Genomic DNA, 12504 nt, shown 5'->3' with positions numbered 1-12504 from the left:
TGGGGCCACAGGCGTGTTGCTAACCTCCACTTTTCTTCCTGATTTGCTTTGCTTTCCGGGGTTTGAGGATGGTATAGTTTGCATACGCTGTATACTGATCGGACAGGAAGGGGACATAGAATGCCCGCAGCAACCTTGAAGATCTGAAAAACAAGAAAGCAAAAAGAAAAAGACAAGACAGAATTTCATCATTTGAGAGAATTTACCAGCAGTGCTGAAAACGGTGAATGGAAGTTACCTAAGTGCAGTAGTGATCATTTTCTATGTATGTAGCACAGAAAAAGCTGTCATTTAACTACTAGCTCATGAAAACAGATTTATTCAAGACCAAGTACCTTGTCTCCAACACCAAAAAGATGGTGTCCCTAATAAGCCACAGGGTTTCCTGCAGAATAGCTCTAGGCCTTCACTTTGCATAGAATCCACCATAGAAAAGTTCCAGGTCAATCAAAGGACTGCTATTACTGGAATAAATTCTTAACACCCAAGCGGTTTCTGTATCTAAGAGACTGTAGAGATGCCAAATGCTCCAATGATCCTGATTCCAGTTCTAAGTTTCCTAGAAGAGGTAAAGAAAGCCATGTCCTGGGCTTCCTGTGCAGCGTTCCAGCAATGCCTAAATAAGAGGGAGAGAGTATGCACACAAGCTCATGTCTCTGGCAGGTGATAATATACCCACTTGTTACCAAAATACACAAACAGTGGAAAACCTGAATTTCTCATGAGTCTCTGAAGAATGTGGAAAAATGCCTCCCGTGTATTGAACACTCAGTATTGGACAAGCACTGGAAAAAGTGCTCACACTTTTAAAAACCCTATTTAATTCAGTCAATAACCCCATCAGGAAAGTGCTGTTATTATCCGTACTTCTTCATACATGGGCACCTGAGGTTACCGCAGACGAAGTAACTCGCTCGGTCACACGGTTAAACCATAGAGCCCTCATTCAAATCCAGATTTGACTCCAGATTCTGCACTCAGTAACCTGCGCTCTTGATCTGCACCACGGTTTACCCTGCATCCCAGACACAGTCTAACCGAATTCATCACTTCCTAGAAAATGTGGCAGCGAGTCTGGAATTCTATATGAAGTCTTACTTCTTGACTATGCTTTCTGAGTCTGAAAATCAAAAGTTGGCCCAGTTACTGCCACCCTAAATGAGGGAGCTGAAGAGTGTTCTGCTGCCAGTCCTCTTCCAGACTCTAAACTTGTAAATGTCATGTCAACGTGGCATTTGTCCTGGCAGCCTCCCTCTGGCTTTGGCAGGCTCCCACAGTGCCTGCACACAATGATATCGTGCTTGGCATACACACCTCTTCGGTTCTCCCCAAATGGGACGCTGGCAGTGCGCTGTGCTCAACAGAGATGCACTTTACTTCAACAGCTAACAGCTCAAGGGCTTTGATAGAAAAGAGGCTTAGACGAGACTCCCGAGATAAAGCAGGCCTGCTAACAAAATGAACAGGAGGAGGAAGCACCCACCTCCGTCAAAGAGAAGTTAGTTTATCCTTTCTGTGCATGCTGCACAGAGAAGGGGAAGGTCAGAACAGAGAATGGTAAGCCACAGGAAACTCCTGCAAGCTTCGGTGTGGTAAAGAGAGGCTTAGACTAATTCAGGGTCATTTCCATTCCAGTGGACTCTGAGGTCAAAGCCTCGTTAACAAGGTCAGTTCAGCCCTCCAGGCAGCTCCAGCAGAACATCGGGTCTGCGGGGTCCAACCTGAGTGTTTCATTTCTTTTTTTTAACAATTCCTTACTATTTGGGAAGACTTATTTCATAATGTTATTTGCTTTAGAATCTTAAGAACAAAGAGAAATTCTCCTTATTTTTAAAAATAGAATAAAACTCATTCTACCTTGTAGTTACCATATGGATCCACGGCCACCTTTTATAAACTGAAGCTGTATTATGGCATCTTAGTGGTTTTATTTATCTTTTCCTGTATCTCAGATTAATCACAACTGTGTTTTTTAAGAAAACTAAAATAAGACAAAGGAAAATGATGAAATCACCAAAAAGATGATGCAAAAATAATCACTACTGCATTATCTCCTGCAATTTTCTAATTGCATTGCCCAAATTATGGTATCATCTTTCAGTAAGGTATAAAAGAGCTGAGACACTATCTTTGCAGTCGGCTTTTAACTTTCATTGAGCACAACTGAGAATACAGGGTTTTTCAATTTTCTGTCCATAATGACAATGAGAAGAAAACGGACCAAGGGAGACATTTCACAATTAGTAGATCAGAAATGGGTGCAAAGAGACGAAGAGCAGCAGCCCTAGCGAGGATGGTGACACCGATCCTACACAGAAGGTCAGACTCGGAGTCTTCAGAGGACTGTATCCTCTGCAGTGTATATGGACGAGTCTTCTCCAGCTCAGGAATTGAAGAGTGAGCGATGTATTTCTCAGAACAAAAAGAAAATAAGGTATTTGATTCAGTTAGTCACTCCACAGGGAGGACTTCATCAGTGTTTTGCAGCAAGAACCTAGACCACCCCGTTACACTTAAAAAGGGCATACGACCATATTCCTTCATCTTTTATGATGTCTGTGGGCCAAATCTTACTCGATATAGTCCCTAAGTGGACAAATGCTGAAGGCAGGTTAGTATACAAAGGTGACTAGAAAGGTATATATGGGGAAGAAATTTAAAAATTCAATGGGGCTATCATTTTAGTTGGCTTATAAATCTAAGAATGAAAATGTCTGAACTGTGGAGCCAAGAAGATAGTTACATTCTCTTCAACAAAATTATGAACCATTAAAGGTTTCAAAAAATTCTAGTTTTTCACTTTGATGATGCAAGTGCTAGAACAAGCAGAAGTGAGAAGCTAGAATCTACTGGAGATATATTTAAAATCTGGAACCAGTACTTCCAAGATGGATATATTCCAGGTTGATGCATGACAACTGCATTCACAGGGGTCCACTTCAGGTATCTATGTATCTACGTATATCTATTCCGAACCAGGAGAATATGGAACAAAAATTCACGGTCCCTACATTTAAATTATTAAGATTTCAAATGAAGGTTTTATTTCTGTTTTACTAAGCTCTTATTCTTATTTTTGTAAGTTACTTATAAAATAACTACAAAATGTCAAAAAAAAAATGAAATGTCTGTTGGGCAAGACAGTAAATGGCAATGGAGTACTTTTCTTGGTGTACTGAGAGCTCATGCCCAGAAACTCCAGAAGAGATCTTGGGACAACAGAGGACATCATCAAAAATACTGACTGCCCTGAAATGGAAGAAGGGCCACTATGCATTACTGTTGAAGGAAAAGGTGGGCTGAGACAAAGGTAAAAAGATAAAGGAGATTTGAACAGAGTATGTGCAATACATACGAACAGATTAGTAGCAAGAATATACGCAACGAAGACGACAAGTGACTCCACAGGGGAAAATGACAAAGAACATGAACACAGAAAAGAAACGCAAATTGCCAATACTCGTGATCTGGTTGGGAAATACAGAATATAAATGATACATAATGATGACACAGCAGTCAGTAAACACTAAAAGCGAATACCAAAGGTCAAAGTGATAATATACCCACCGAGAAGAGAGGACAAACACTGAAGGTTGCAGAGGTGTGGAAAAAGCATTTACTGTATCTCATTTCGTTTTCTCCATCCAACATTCCAAGATATACTCAAAAGAAAGGCAGCTTGCTCTTTCATAACCAAATCTACAGATCTTAGGTTAAGGGCTCTGTCCACTCAGCACCAGCCAGAAAAATGGCCTGAATAAAATCCAAACTCTTTCTCATGGTCTACAAATCCCAGGAGATCTGGCCCTTGCTTACTTGTCCCCACCTCCCCTTGCACATTGTCCTCCTGCCCACTCCGCTCCTCCCACCACACCAGCCGCCTCCCAGTCCCTCCCTACCCTATAGCCTTCACGTGCTGTCCCTCCTCTCCCTGGAACATGCTTCCACCCTGTTTTTCTCATAATGAAGTCTGACTCATTTTTTATTCTTCATCGTGGAGGCAACTTGGTGAGGTCCTGCCACATCCTAGGAAAGCCTGGGTTTCCATTTTTTTTTTATATATATTTTATTTATTTATTTGACAGACAGAGATCACAAGTAGGCAGAGAGGCAGGCAGAGGAGAGGGGGAAGCAGGCTCCCTGTTGAGCAGAGAGCCCGATGCGGGACTCGATCCCAGGACCCTGAGATCATGACCTGAGCCGAAGGCAGCGGCTTAACCCACTGAGCCACCCAGGCGCCCCTGGGTTTCCGTTTTTATCAGTTCATCTCTCTCAGTGCCCCTCACGTGTTTATTACACTCTTCATGATTTGTAATTGTACATTTATTCGTTGGTCAACTCATGTATTGTCTGTCCCCAACAATCCCTCCCCAGATTTCTGGGACCAAATCTGTTTTATTTACCAACAGTACAGAGTCTGGCACAGAGTACGTGCATAGTGGTGCTGAAAAACAGATGTTGGATGGATGGATGGATGGAAGAATGGAAGGGCAGGGAAGGAGTGAAGGAAAGGGAAGGGAAGTGAGTGAGGGAGTGATTATATACAAATGAGATCCGAGTTTAACTCAATTCATTTCTTCCACCAGTGACTGAACACCATGTCAAGCAACGGTTTAAATGCCAGAAAAACAGTGGTGGACAGAAGATTCCTACTCTCAAAGCGGAATCTGAAGTCCCACTGATGTGCGGTTTGTAATGACCGTCTTGTTAAGGACAAGCACAGGTCTGACTTGGATACCTCGAGAGATCTGTGAAGCATCCTGACTCTGCCATGCTTCTTCAGGTCACAATCACAAGAAGTGCAGCACCAATTCTATTATGTGTTCAAGAAGCAAGGAGTCATTTCTAGTTAAGCCTGAACACAAAACTATATAAAAGGTAGGGACTCTGTATAAGGAGAAGCTAAGAAGAATTTATTTACGTACTTATTTATGTATTAATTTTTAAGGTTTTACTTACTTGAGAGAGAGAGAGACAGTGAGAGAGGAAACACAAGCAAGGGGAGTGGGAGAGAGAGAAGCAGGCTTCCCGCTGAGCAGGGAGCCCGATGTAGGGCTGGAGCCCAATGTGAGACTCCATCCCAGGACCCTGGGCTCATAACCTGAGCCGAAGGCAGATGCTTAACGACTGACCCACCCTGGTGCCCCTAAGAAGAATTTATTTATCATCAGAGCTTGGTGTTGGAAAAAACCTTATTAGAAGGTGAATCTCCTTTTCTCCTGGAGTCTTTAAGAGCATTACCTACTTTTAAAATCTAAAGCAACTAGTATCTTCTAGAAGATAAAATGAGCAGTCGATATACACACCTCTGGATGTGTATGTTGATTCTAATTTTTTTTAAAATCCAAAAACCGAGTTGGCTTGAATTCTTCACTTCTAACACTATAGCTGCTGCTCTCAATTTACTTCTTTACCATCAATAGCTTTAATATGTTAAACACAACTGGGGCCTTTTAAATTGTTATTATTGCTGGAAAAGGGGAACTGAAATTGGTTATTTGCCTTTAGTGAAAGAAAAGGACAGTGGAGCGCTGGAGTAACATAGTCCAGGAAATACTCAGAGACCTGGAAACAAAGATCAGACTGAAATACAAATCAGGACAAAACTAATGTCTATCAAAACTCATAAAACAATGTCTGTAATAATGTGAAATGCTGAAGTATTGCCCTAGGGAAGCACAGGAAGCATAATTTAGGGAGACGCAAAACGTGTGCCTCAATGATGGAAACTGACTTCCCCTCCCAGTGAGAAAGTCACTTAAGCAATTCAAGGATGAAATCAAGGTGGACAAAGCAATTGCCTGAATAGCATAATTAGCCGACAGCTCAGAATGTTTTCTAATTCAATTACCAGCCCTATTGATCAGGGCTGGGGAGGGTTCTGCCGCAGAGATTTAAATCTGCCCTTGCTGACGTGGATGGAAGATGGCCAGCCAGCCCCTGAGGTCCCCAGCTCAACAGGCACAAATGAAATGCTGGGTCAATTTTTCATGTTAAAAAGAAAACACCCAGGGGTGCCTGCGTGGCTCAGTTGGTTAAGCGTTTGCCTTTGGCTCAGGTCATGATCCAGGAGTCCCGGGATGGAGCCTGGTGGGCAGGGCTCCCTGCTCAGTGGGGAGTCTGCTTCTCCTACTCCTGCTCCCCCTGCTTGTGCACTCTCTCTGTGAAATAAATTTACAAAGAAACAATGAAAGGGAGAGAGGAAGGAAGAAAGGAAGTAAGGAATAAGAAAAACACCCTAGTCCTCGGGTTTTCTAATTTTCACCTATCCATCCAAACATTAATATCCCTGTGAACCTCTAGTCCAAACCCATTGCCAGTTCTTTTTTTACTAAAGCTGGTTTCCTTTGTCTCTCTTGCTCTCTTGCACTTAGTTCGTACTCCAGTGACAGACTGTCCACGACCCTCAGCACAGAAACGGCCTTTCACAAATCTTCAGCTCTGCAGAGAATCCCCTCAAGACTTAATCTTAGCCATCCTCAACCTACAGTCCCGTATCAAGCAACTTAAGAACTGCTCAAAAAGCTGGTACGCATCCAAACTGTGACTGTGCTTTAAGATTCTTTAACAGGGGATGGGGGAAGGGACACTAATGTTCAGTAAGTAGTGCAGAGGTGACATTTATCTCCTTTCCCAACGGGACAGAAGGACACAGGAGTCACATGCTCTCTGTTATACCCCACGAGAATGTCAGTCTCTTGAAGAACGAACTTGGTCTAACTGCCGTACCTCCAGTTCTTAGGACAGCACCACAGAAAGTGCTCGATAAATATTCTCCTGTGCAAGAAGAAAGGACTACCTGACCCTTAAACCAGAGCACCTAGTTTTACCTCCCTTGCTTCTGGCAATATTCATCTTCTACAAGGAAAAGGAATTATCAAAAACAGTATGAAGCTCTTTTTTCTCTTCACTTCCCCAACAACTCAGCCCTAAAGACACCCATCCGATGGGCCCAAGGAAAGTAGACTACAGTGTGTGGGGGTGGGGAGGGAGTCCCATGGGATGTTACAGCACAAGTGACATACGGAGGGTACCCACAGTGGAAATATTTTTTTTAAAGATTTATTTATTCGACAGACAGAGATCACAAGTAGGCAGAGAGGCAGCCAGAGAGAGAGAGGAGGAAGCAGGCTCCCCACTGAGCAGAGAGCCCAATGTGGGGCTCGATCCCAGGACCCTGGGATCCTGACCTGAGCCGAAGGCAGAGGCTTTAACCCACTGAGCCACCCAGGCACCCCCAAAGAAAATATTAATACAGGAGGTCATGTAACTTCTCCAAGCTTTCAGTTTACATAAAATGTGCCGAGTCATCATTACCGACATGACCACCATGACACTTTATTCCCAGCAGGGATGTCCAACAGACCCCTGACATTCAGTGACTACATTCCCACTTTTGACTATTTGGTAGCTGCCTCCAAAGAGGCGTGTAATGGTCTGGAAGTTCGCTGAGGCACTACCTGTAATCACAGCACTGTAAGACTGGTGTACAGACCGCATCATTTAACTGATCCATGGCCCTGGTCAATCACCTGGCCTAATACCATAACCTCCTGCCAGTCACCTTTAGCCAAAATTCAGAACAAGGAAATTGAGAAAGAACCGCTCTTAAGCAACCGGCCATTTCCTGAACTTCAGTCCATCGCAGTGCCGGGGAGACCTCTTCACTACTATCTTTTCCATCCGATGGCTACTTCGGTATGAAAGTGTTACAAGCTCCAGCCACCACTCCTGTGGAGGAGACACTGAACCAGGTGCAAAACCTTCTGTCTCTGTTCTTTGGACCTTACTTGGATTATTTCTGTGCGACAAAGAGTGAGTAACATTGGAAACCGTATCAGGCAGACGGTTCTGACAAGACTTTCAGAGAAGAAATACACAGTGAATATACTTTAAAATAAGATTTTTTTTAGCTAACACAATCTGTGATTTCTCTCAAATGTGTGGTTCACGGATGGGGGATTTCTGTTTCACCTGGTGTTGGCTAGAATCTTCACAACAGCCACAGTCCTGTGGCTGGCTATGGACTGGGAGCTCAGCTAGTGCAAAGGGCCTTCAGGCCTCCTCCATGGGGGACTCCTTTCTCCACACGGCCTGTGGATCTCTTTAGAGCTCAGTGCATGGATCCTAAGAAGGAGCATTCCAAGAGACAGCAAACAGAAGCCCATCAGCCACTCAACAAATCTTTATCTTACTGAATAAGGGCATCAGCTTCCACAGAAATCCTTATTTCATTTTTTCTTGTTTATCTAGCATAAATCTGGTTCTAAGAATGTGACATAATGTGGCCCTGTGTGGCTCAGTTAGTTAAACATCTGCCTTAAGCTCAGGTCATGATCTCAGGGTCCTGGGATCAAGCCCCACGTTGGGCTCCCTGCTCAGCAGCCAGTCTGCCTCTCCCTCTCCCCGCTGTTCTTCCTGCTTGTGTGTTCTCTCTCTGTTGCTGTCAAATAAAATTTTTTAAATAAAACACACTGATATTTTTTAAAAAAGAATGTAAAATAATCACAGAATAAGAAAACTACAGGCCAGTATGACTCAAGAACACAGATGCAAAATCCTCAACAAGGTATCAGCAAACTGCATACAACAAGGCATTAAAAAGATCACCCACCATGGCCACATGGGATTTATTCCAGGGATGCAAAGATGGTTCAATATTCACAAATCAGTCAACGTGATACACCAAAATGAAAAAACCCAAAACCAACACATGATCATCTCTCTAGATGCTTAAAAAACATCTGACAACATTCAGTATCCATTTATGATGAAAACTGCCAACAAAGCGGGTTTACCAGGAACATACAGTGACACAAGAAAGATCATACATTAAAACCCCACAGTGAGGTGGAGCCCCGTGTAGGGTTGTTGCTCAGCAGGCGGGACCTGGTTTTGGGCCCAGAGCCTCAGAGCCGGGGACTCTGCACCTGCGCTGGCCTGGCCGCTGCCAGCAATCCCGGTGCACCATGGTCCCCGCTGCAGCACGCCACCTGGGCGGCTGGGCGGTCCACGGGCAGTGGTGGGGGCCACGATGACAGAGGACGGTGAGGAGCAGCATAAGCTGGAGGCTCTGGAGCCCATCTACCCCGACTCCTTCACAGGCAGAGGTCTCTGAGCTCCCCCTGTCAAGGGCCAGTCCTGCTCCTGTTCTCTCACCTGGAGTACAGCTGTGCTGTGAGGATGCGACGGGGAGGAGGGGCTTGAGAGGGTCATTAACTGGTATTATCAGAAATTGCACCCAGTTTCACAATTACTCTGACATCTGAGGCTGGAGAAAAATGATGAAACTGTCCAGACCACCCTCAAGTTCACTGGTACAGTGACAAATACCCAGATGAAGCCACTCTTTATGAAATATTCTCCCAGGAATATCTACAAGATAATGCTGTCTCAGACATTTTAAAATGCTTAGTACTACAGGCAGAAGAAAATCTCGGTCGGGTGATGATCTTTACTTTAGTGACCATTGTGCAAGAAAAATTAAATGAAAGCAATCAAATAAAACCTGGAAGAGAAGAAAATAGAAAGAGAAAGCAGCAGCAGAAGCTGAAGAACAATTACTTCATGCCACTCCTGTTACAAATGCGAATTCTTTTTTTTTTTTTTTGTGACACATAGAGCTCACAAGTAGGCAGAGAAGCAGGCAGAGAGAGAGGAAGGGAAGCAGGCTCCCTGCCGAGCAGAGAGCCTGATGCGGGCTCAATCCCAGGACCCTGGGATCATGACCTGAGCCGAAGGCAGAGGCTTTAACCCACAGAGCCACCCAGGTGCCCCGGGAATTCATCCTTTCTGATGGAGGCATAATTCTCCATTATGTATATGGACCACATCTTCCTTATCCATCCGTCCGTTGAAGGGCATCTTGGTTCTTTCCACAGTTTGGCAACCGTAGCCATTGCTGCAATAAACATTGGGGTACAGATGGCCCTTCTTTTCACTACATCTGTATCTTTGGGGTAAATACCCAGCAGTGCAATTGCAGGGTCATAGAGAAGCTCTATTTTTAATTTCTTGAGGAATCTCCATATTGTTCTCCAAAGTGGCTGCAACAATTTGCATTCCTACCAACAGTGTAAGAGGGTTCCATGCACTCCTATGTTTCTTTCAGCATTATTTACAACAGCCAAGATACAGAAGCAGCCCAAGTGCCCATCGACAGATGACTGAAGAAGGTGCGGTGGGCATATGTACAATGGAATATGACTCAGCCATAAAAATGAATCTTGCCATTTGCAATACACTGGATGGACCCAGAGAGTATAATGCTAAGTGAAATAAGTCAGTCAGAGAAAGGCAAACACTGCATAATTTCATTCATATGTGGAAGTTAAGAAACAAATGAACAAAGGAAAAGAGAGAGAGAACCCAAAACACAAACTCTCAATACAGAGAACAAATGGATGGTCATCAGAGGGTAGGGAGGAGGGGGATGGGTGAAACAGGTGAAGGGGATTAAGAAAGCACTTAACATCATGAGCACTCAGTAATGTATAGAATTAGTGAATCACAATCATATTGTGTACCTGAAAGAAATACAACACTGTATGTTAAATATGCTGGAATTAAAATTAAAAACTTACTTTAAAAAAAAGATGTGGTATATATACACAATGAACATATTACACAGCCATAGGGAGGAGGCTGCATTTTGAGACAACATGAATGGACCCAGAGGATATTATGCTAAGTGAATAAGTCAGGGTGAGAGAGACAAATACCATATGATTTCATTCGTATGTGGAATCTAAAAAATAATAAAACAAATGAATAAACAAAAAACAAAATCAGACCTATAAATATAAAGAACAAACTGAGGGAGGTTTAGCGAGAGGTGGGTAGGGGATGGGCAAAATGAGTGAAGGGCTGGGAGATGCAGGATTCCAGTCATGGAATAACTAAGTCATGGGAATAAAAGGCACAGCATAAGGAATATGGCCAATGATACTGTAAGAGTGATGTATGGTGACAGATGGCAGTTATACTGTGGTCAAAGCAGCATAATGTATAAACTTGAGGAAACACTGTTGTACACCTCAAACTAATGTAACATTGTATGTCAACGATACTAAAAAAAAACCTGAAATACAACAAATAACTGATAAATGTTTTCTGAGATCTCAGTATGTGCTAGGTGTTGTAGTGATTCAAGAAGAGCTGTGGTTTCTACCCTCCAGGAACTCAGAATAAAGACCTCTGATGATGCCAGCTGCTTGGTCTAAGCTAAAAGGGGGGCCAATCCTACAGACTACATGCTCTGCAAACCTGAGTCTCTATAGCACTCAGCACAGATGGTCTGTACACAGCCTCTTTCTAGAGAATTTCAAAAACACCGGGAAGCACAGTTTCTGAGCTTCAGAAAAACAAAACCAAAAAAAGGTCTGTTCTTCTTAAAATGTCAGCAGATCTCAATGATTAAGCAGTTGAAGACTGCGGTGAGCAAAATGCCAATGTGTTTTGAAGCCAAATCTAGCCTCGGGTAGCTCTGCCGGATGAAAGGTCCCAGCAAAGTATCTGGGATAAGACTTTTAAAAAGAGAGGGGAGGCCAAAAACTGATAAAGAAACAAAATAGTGAGAATAATGCGCTGTAAAGAATTACAAAGTTCAGAAACCCTGATCTCGTCTTCCTTACAATTTCTCAGTATTCTCGGCAGAGATGAAGGAGCTGCGGTACCACCATGACTGCAGTGCAGGGAAAAGACAAGAGCAGTGCGGTTACTGATTAGGAGGGAGAACTAACTCCACCCGAAGGACGTGAACACCATCTGAAGCAAGTCAAACTGTTGGCCTACCACCAAATACTGCCATAGGGTGTAGGCTCCCTTTCCACCTGGGTAGCAAAAAGCTGCAGATGAACGGCCTGCTGGACTATTTTGTGCACCATATGTCTCTTCTGCTAGAAATTTCCTTTAAAAAGGAAAATTTCAAAAATTATCCAATTTGGATGAAGAATGGCATCAAAAGAGCTGTGATGGCTTTAAAACACGTCCATAATTCTTTGACATTCCTCCCATCGACAGGGAAAATCTAATCCCTCTCCCCTTGAACACAGGTTATTCGAGTGGCTTGCTTTCAATGAACAGAATGAGACACGAGTGAGACATTGTATGCATTCCCAGGCTCGGTCATAAAAAAAACTTCATAGCTTTTGAGATACTAGCTTTTGGAAGCCAGCCACCGCATGGGAGGAAGCATAGGCCACCGGGTGAAGCCACATGTAGGTGTTCTGGCCAACAGCCAGCATGGACTGCTAGACACGGGAGGAAGCCTTTGTAAGGCCTCTAGCCCTAGCCACCACCTGACGGCCAATGCACGAACAACTCTGGGCAGCTGAAGAACTGCCTGGCTGAGCCCAGTCAACCGCAGAACCATGAGGGAAACAATAAATAATTGCTATTCTTTTGTATTGCTAAGTTTGGAATGATTTGTTACACCACGAGAACTAGAACAAAAGATTCCAACTCAATTGCCCTCAACAGTGATTCTCCAGGATCTTCTTCTCT

At 43.6% G+C, this 12504-nt stretch overlaps 1 protein-coding gene across 3 annotated transcripts in view; it reads right to left on the bottom strand.

The window, feature by feature from the left end:
* The window catches only part of ALG9 (ALG9 alpha-1,2-mannosyltransferase), a 96032-nt gene that overhangs the window by 3582 nt on the left and 79946 nt on the right, over nucleotides 1–12504 (bottom strand). For all 3 annotated transcript variants that reach the window (XM_046017156.1, XM_046017155.1, XM_046017157.1), the window contains one exon: nucleotides 25–143. In XM_046017156.1, the coding sequence (XP_045873112.1) occupies nucleotides 25–143 (119 nt within the window). The remainder of the gene's footprint in view (nucleotides 1–24; nucleotides 144–12504) is intronic.

This window comes from Meles meles, chromosome 8, assembly GCF_922984935.1.
Source record: "Meles meles chromosome 8, mMelMel3.1 paternal haplotype, whole genome shotgun sequence".
Lineage (NCBI taxonomy): Eukaryota > Metazoa > Chordata > Mammalia > Carnivora > Mustelidae > Meles > Meles meles.
The sequence above is the reverse complement of the archived record's forward strand: the minus strand, read 5'-3'. Positions and strand labels throughout refer to the sequence as shown.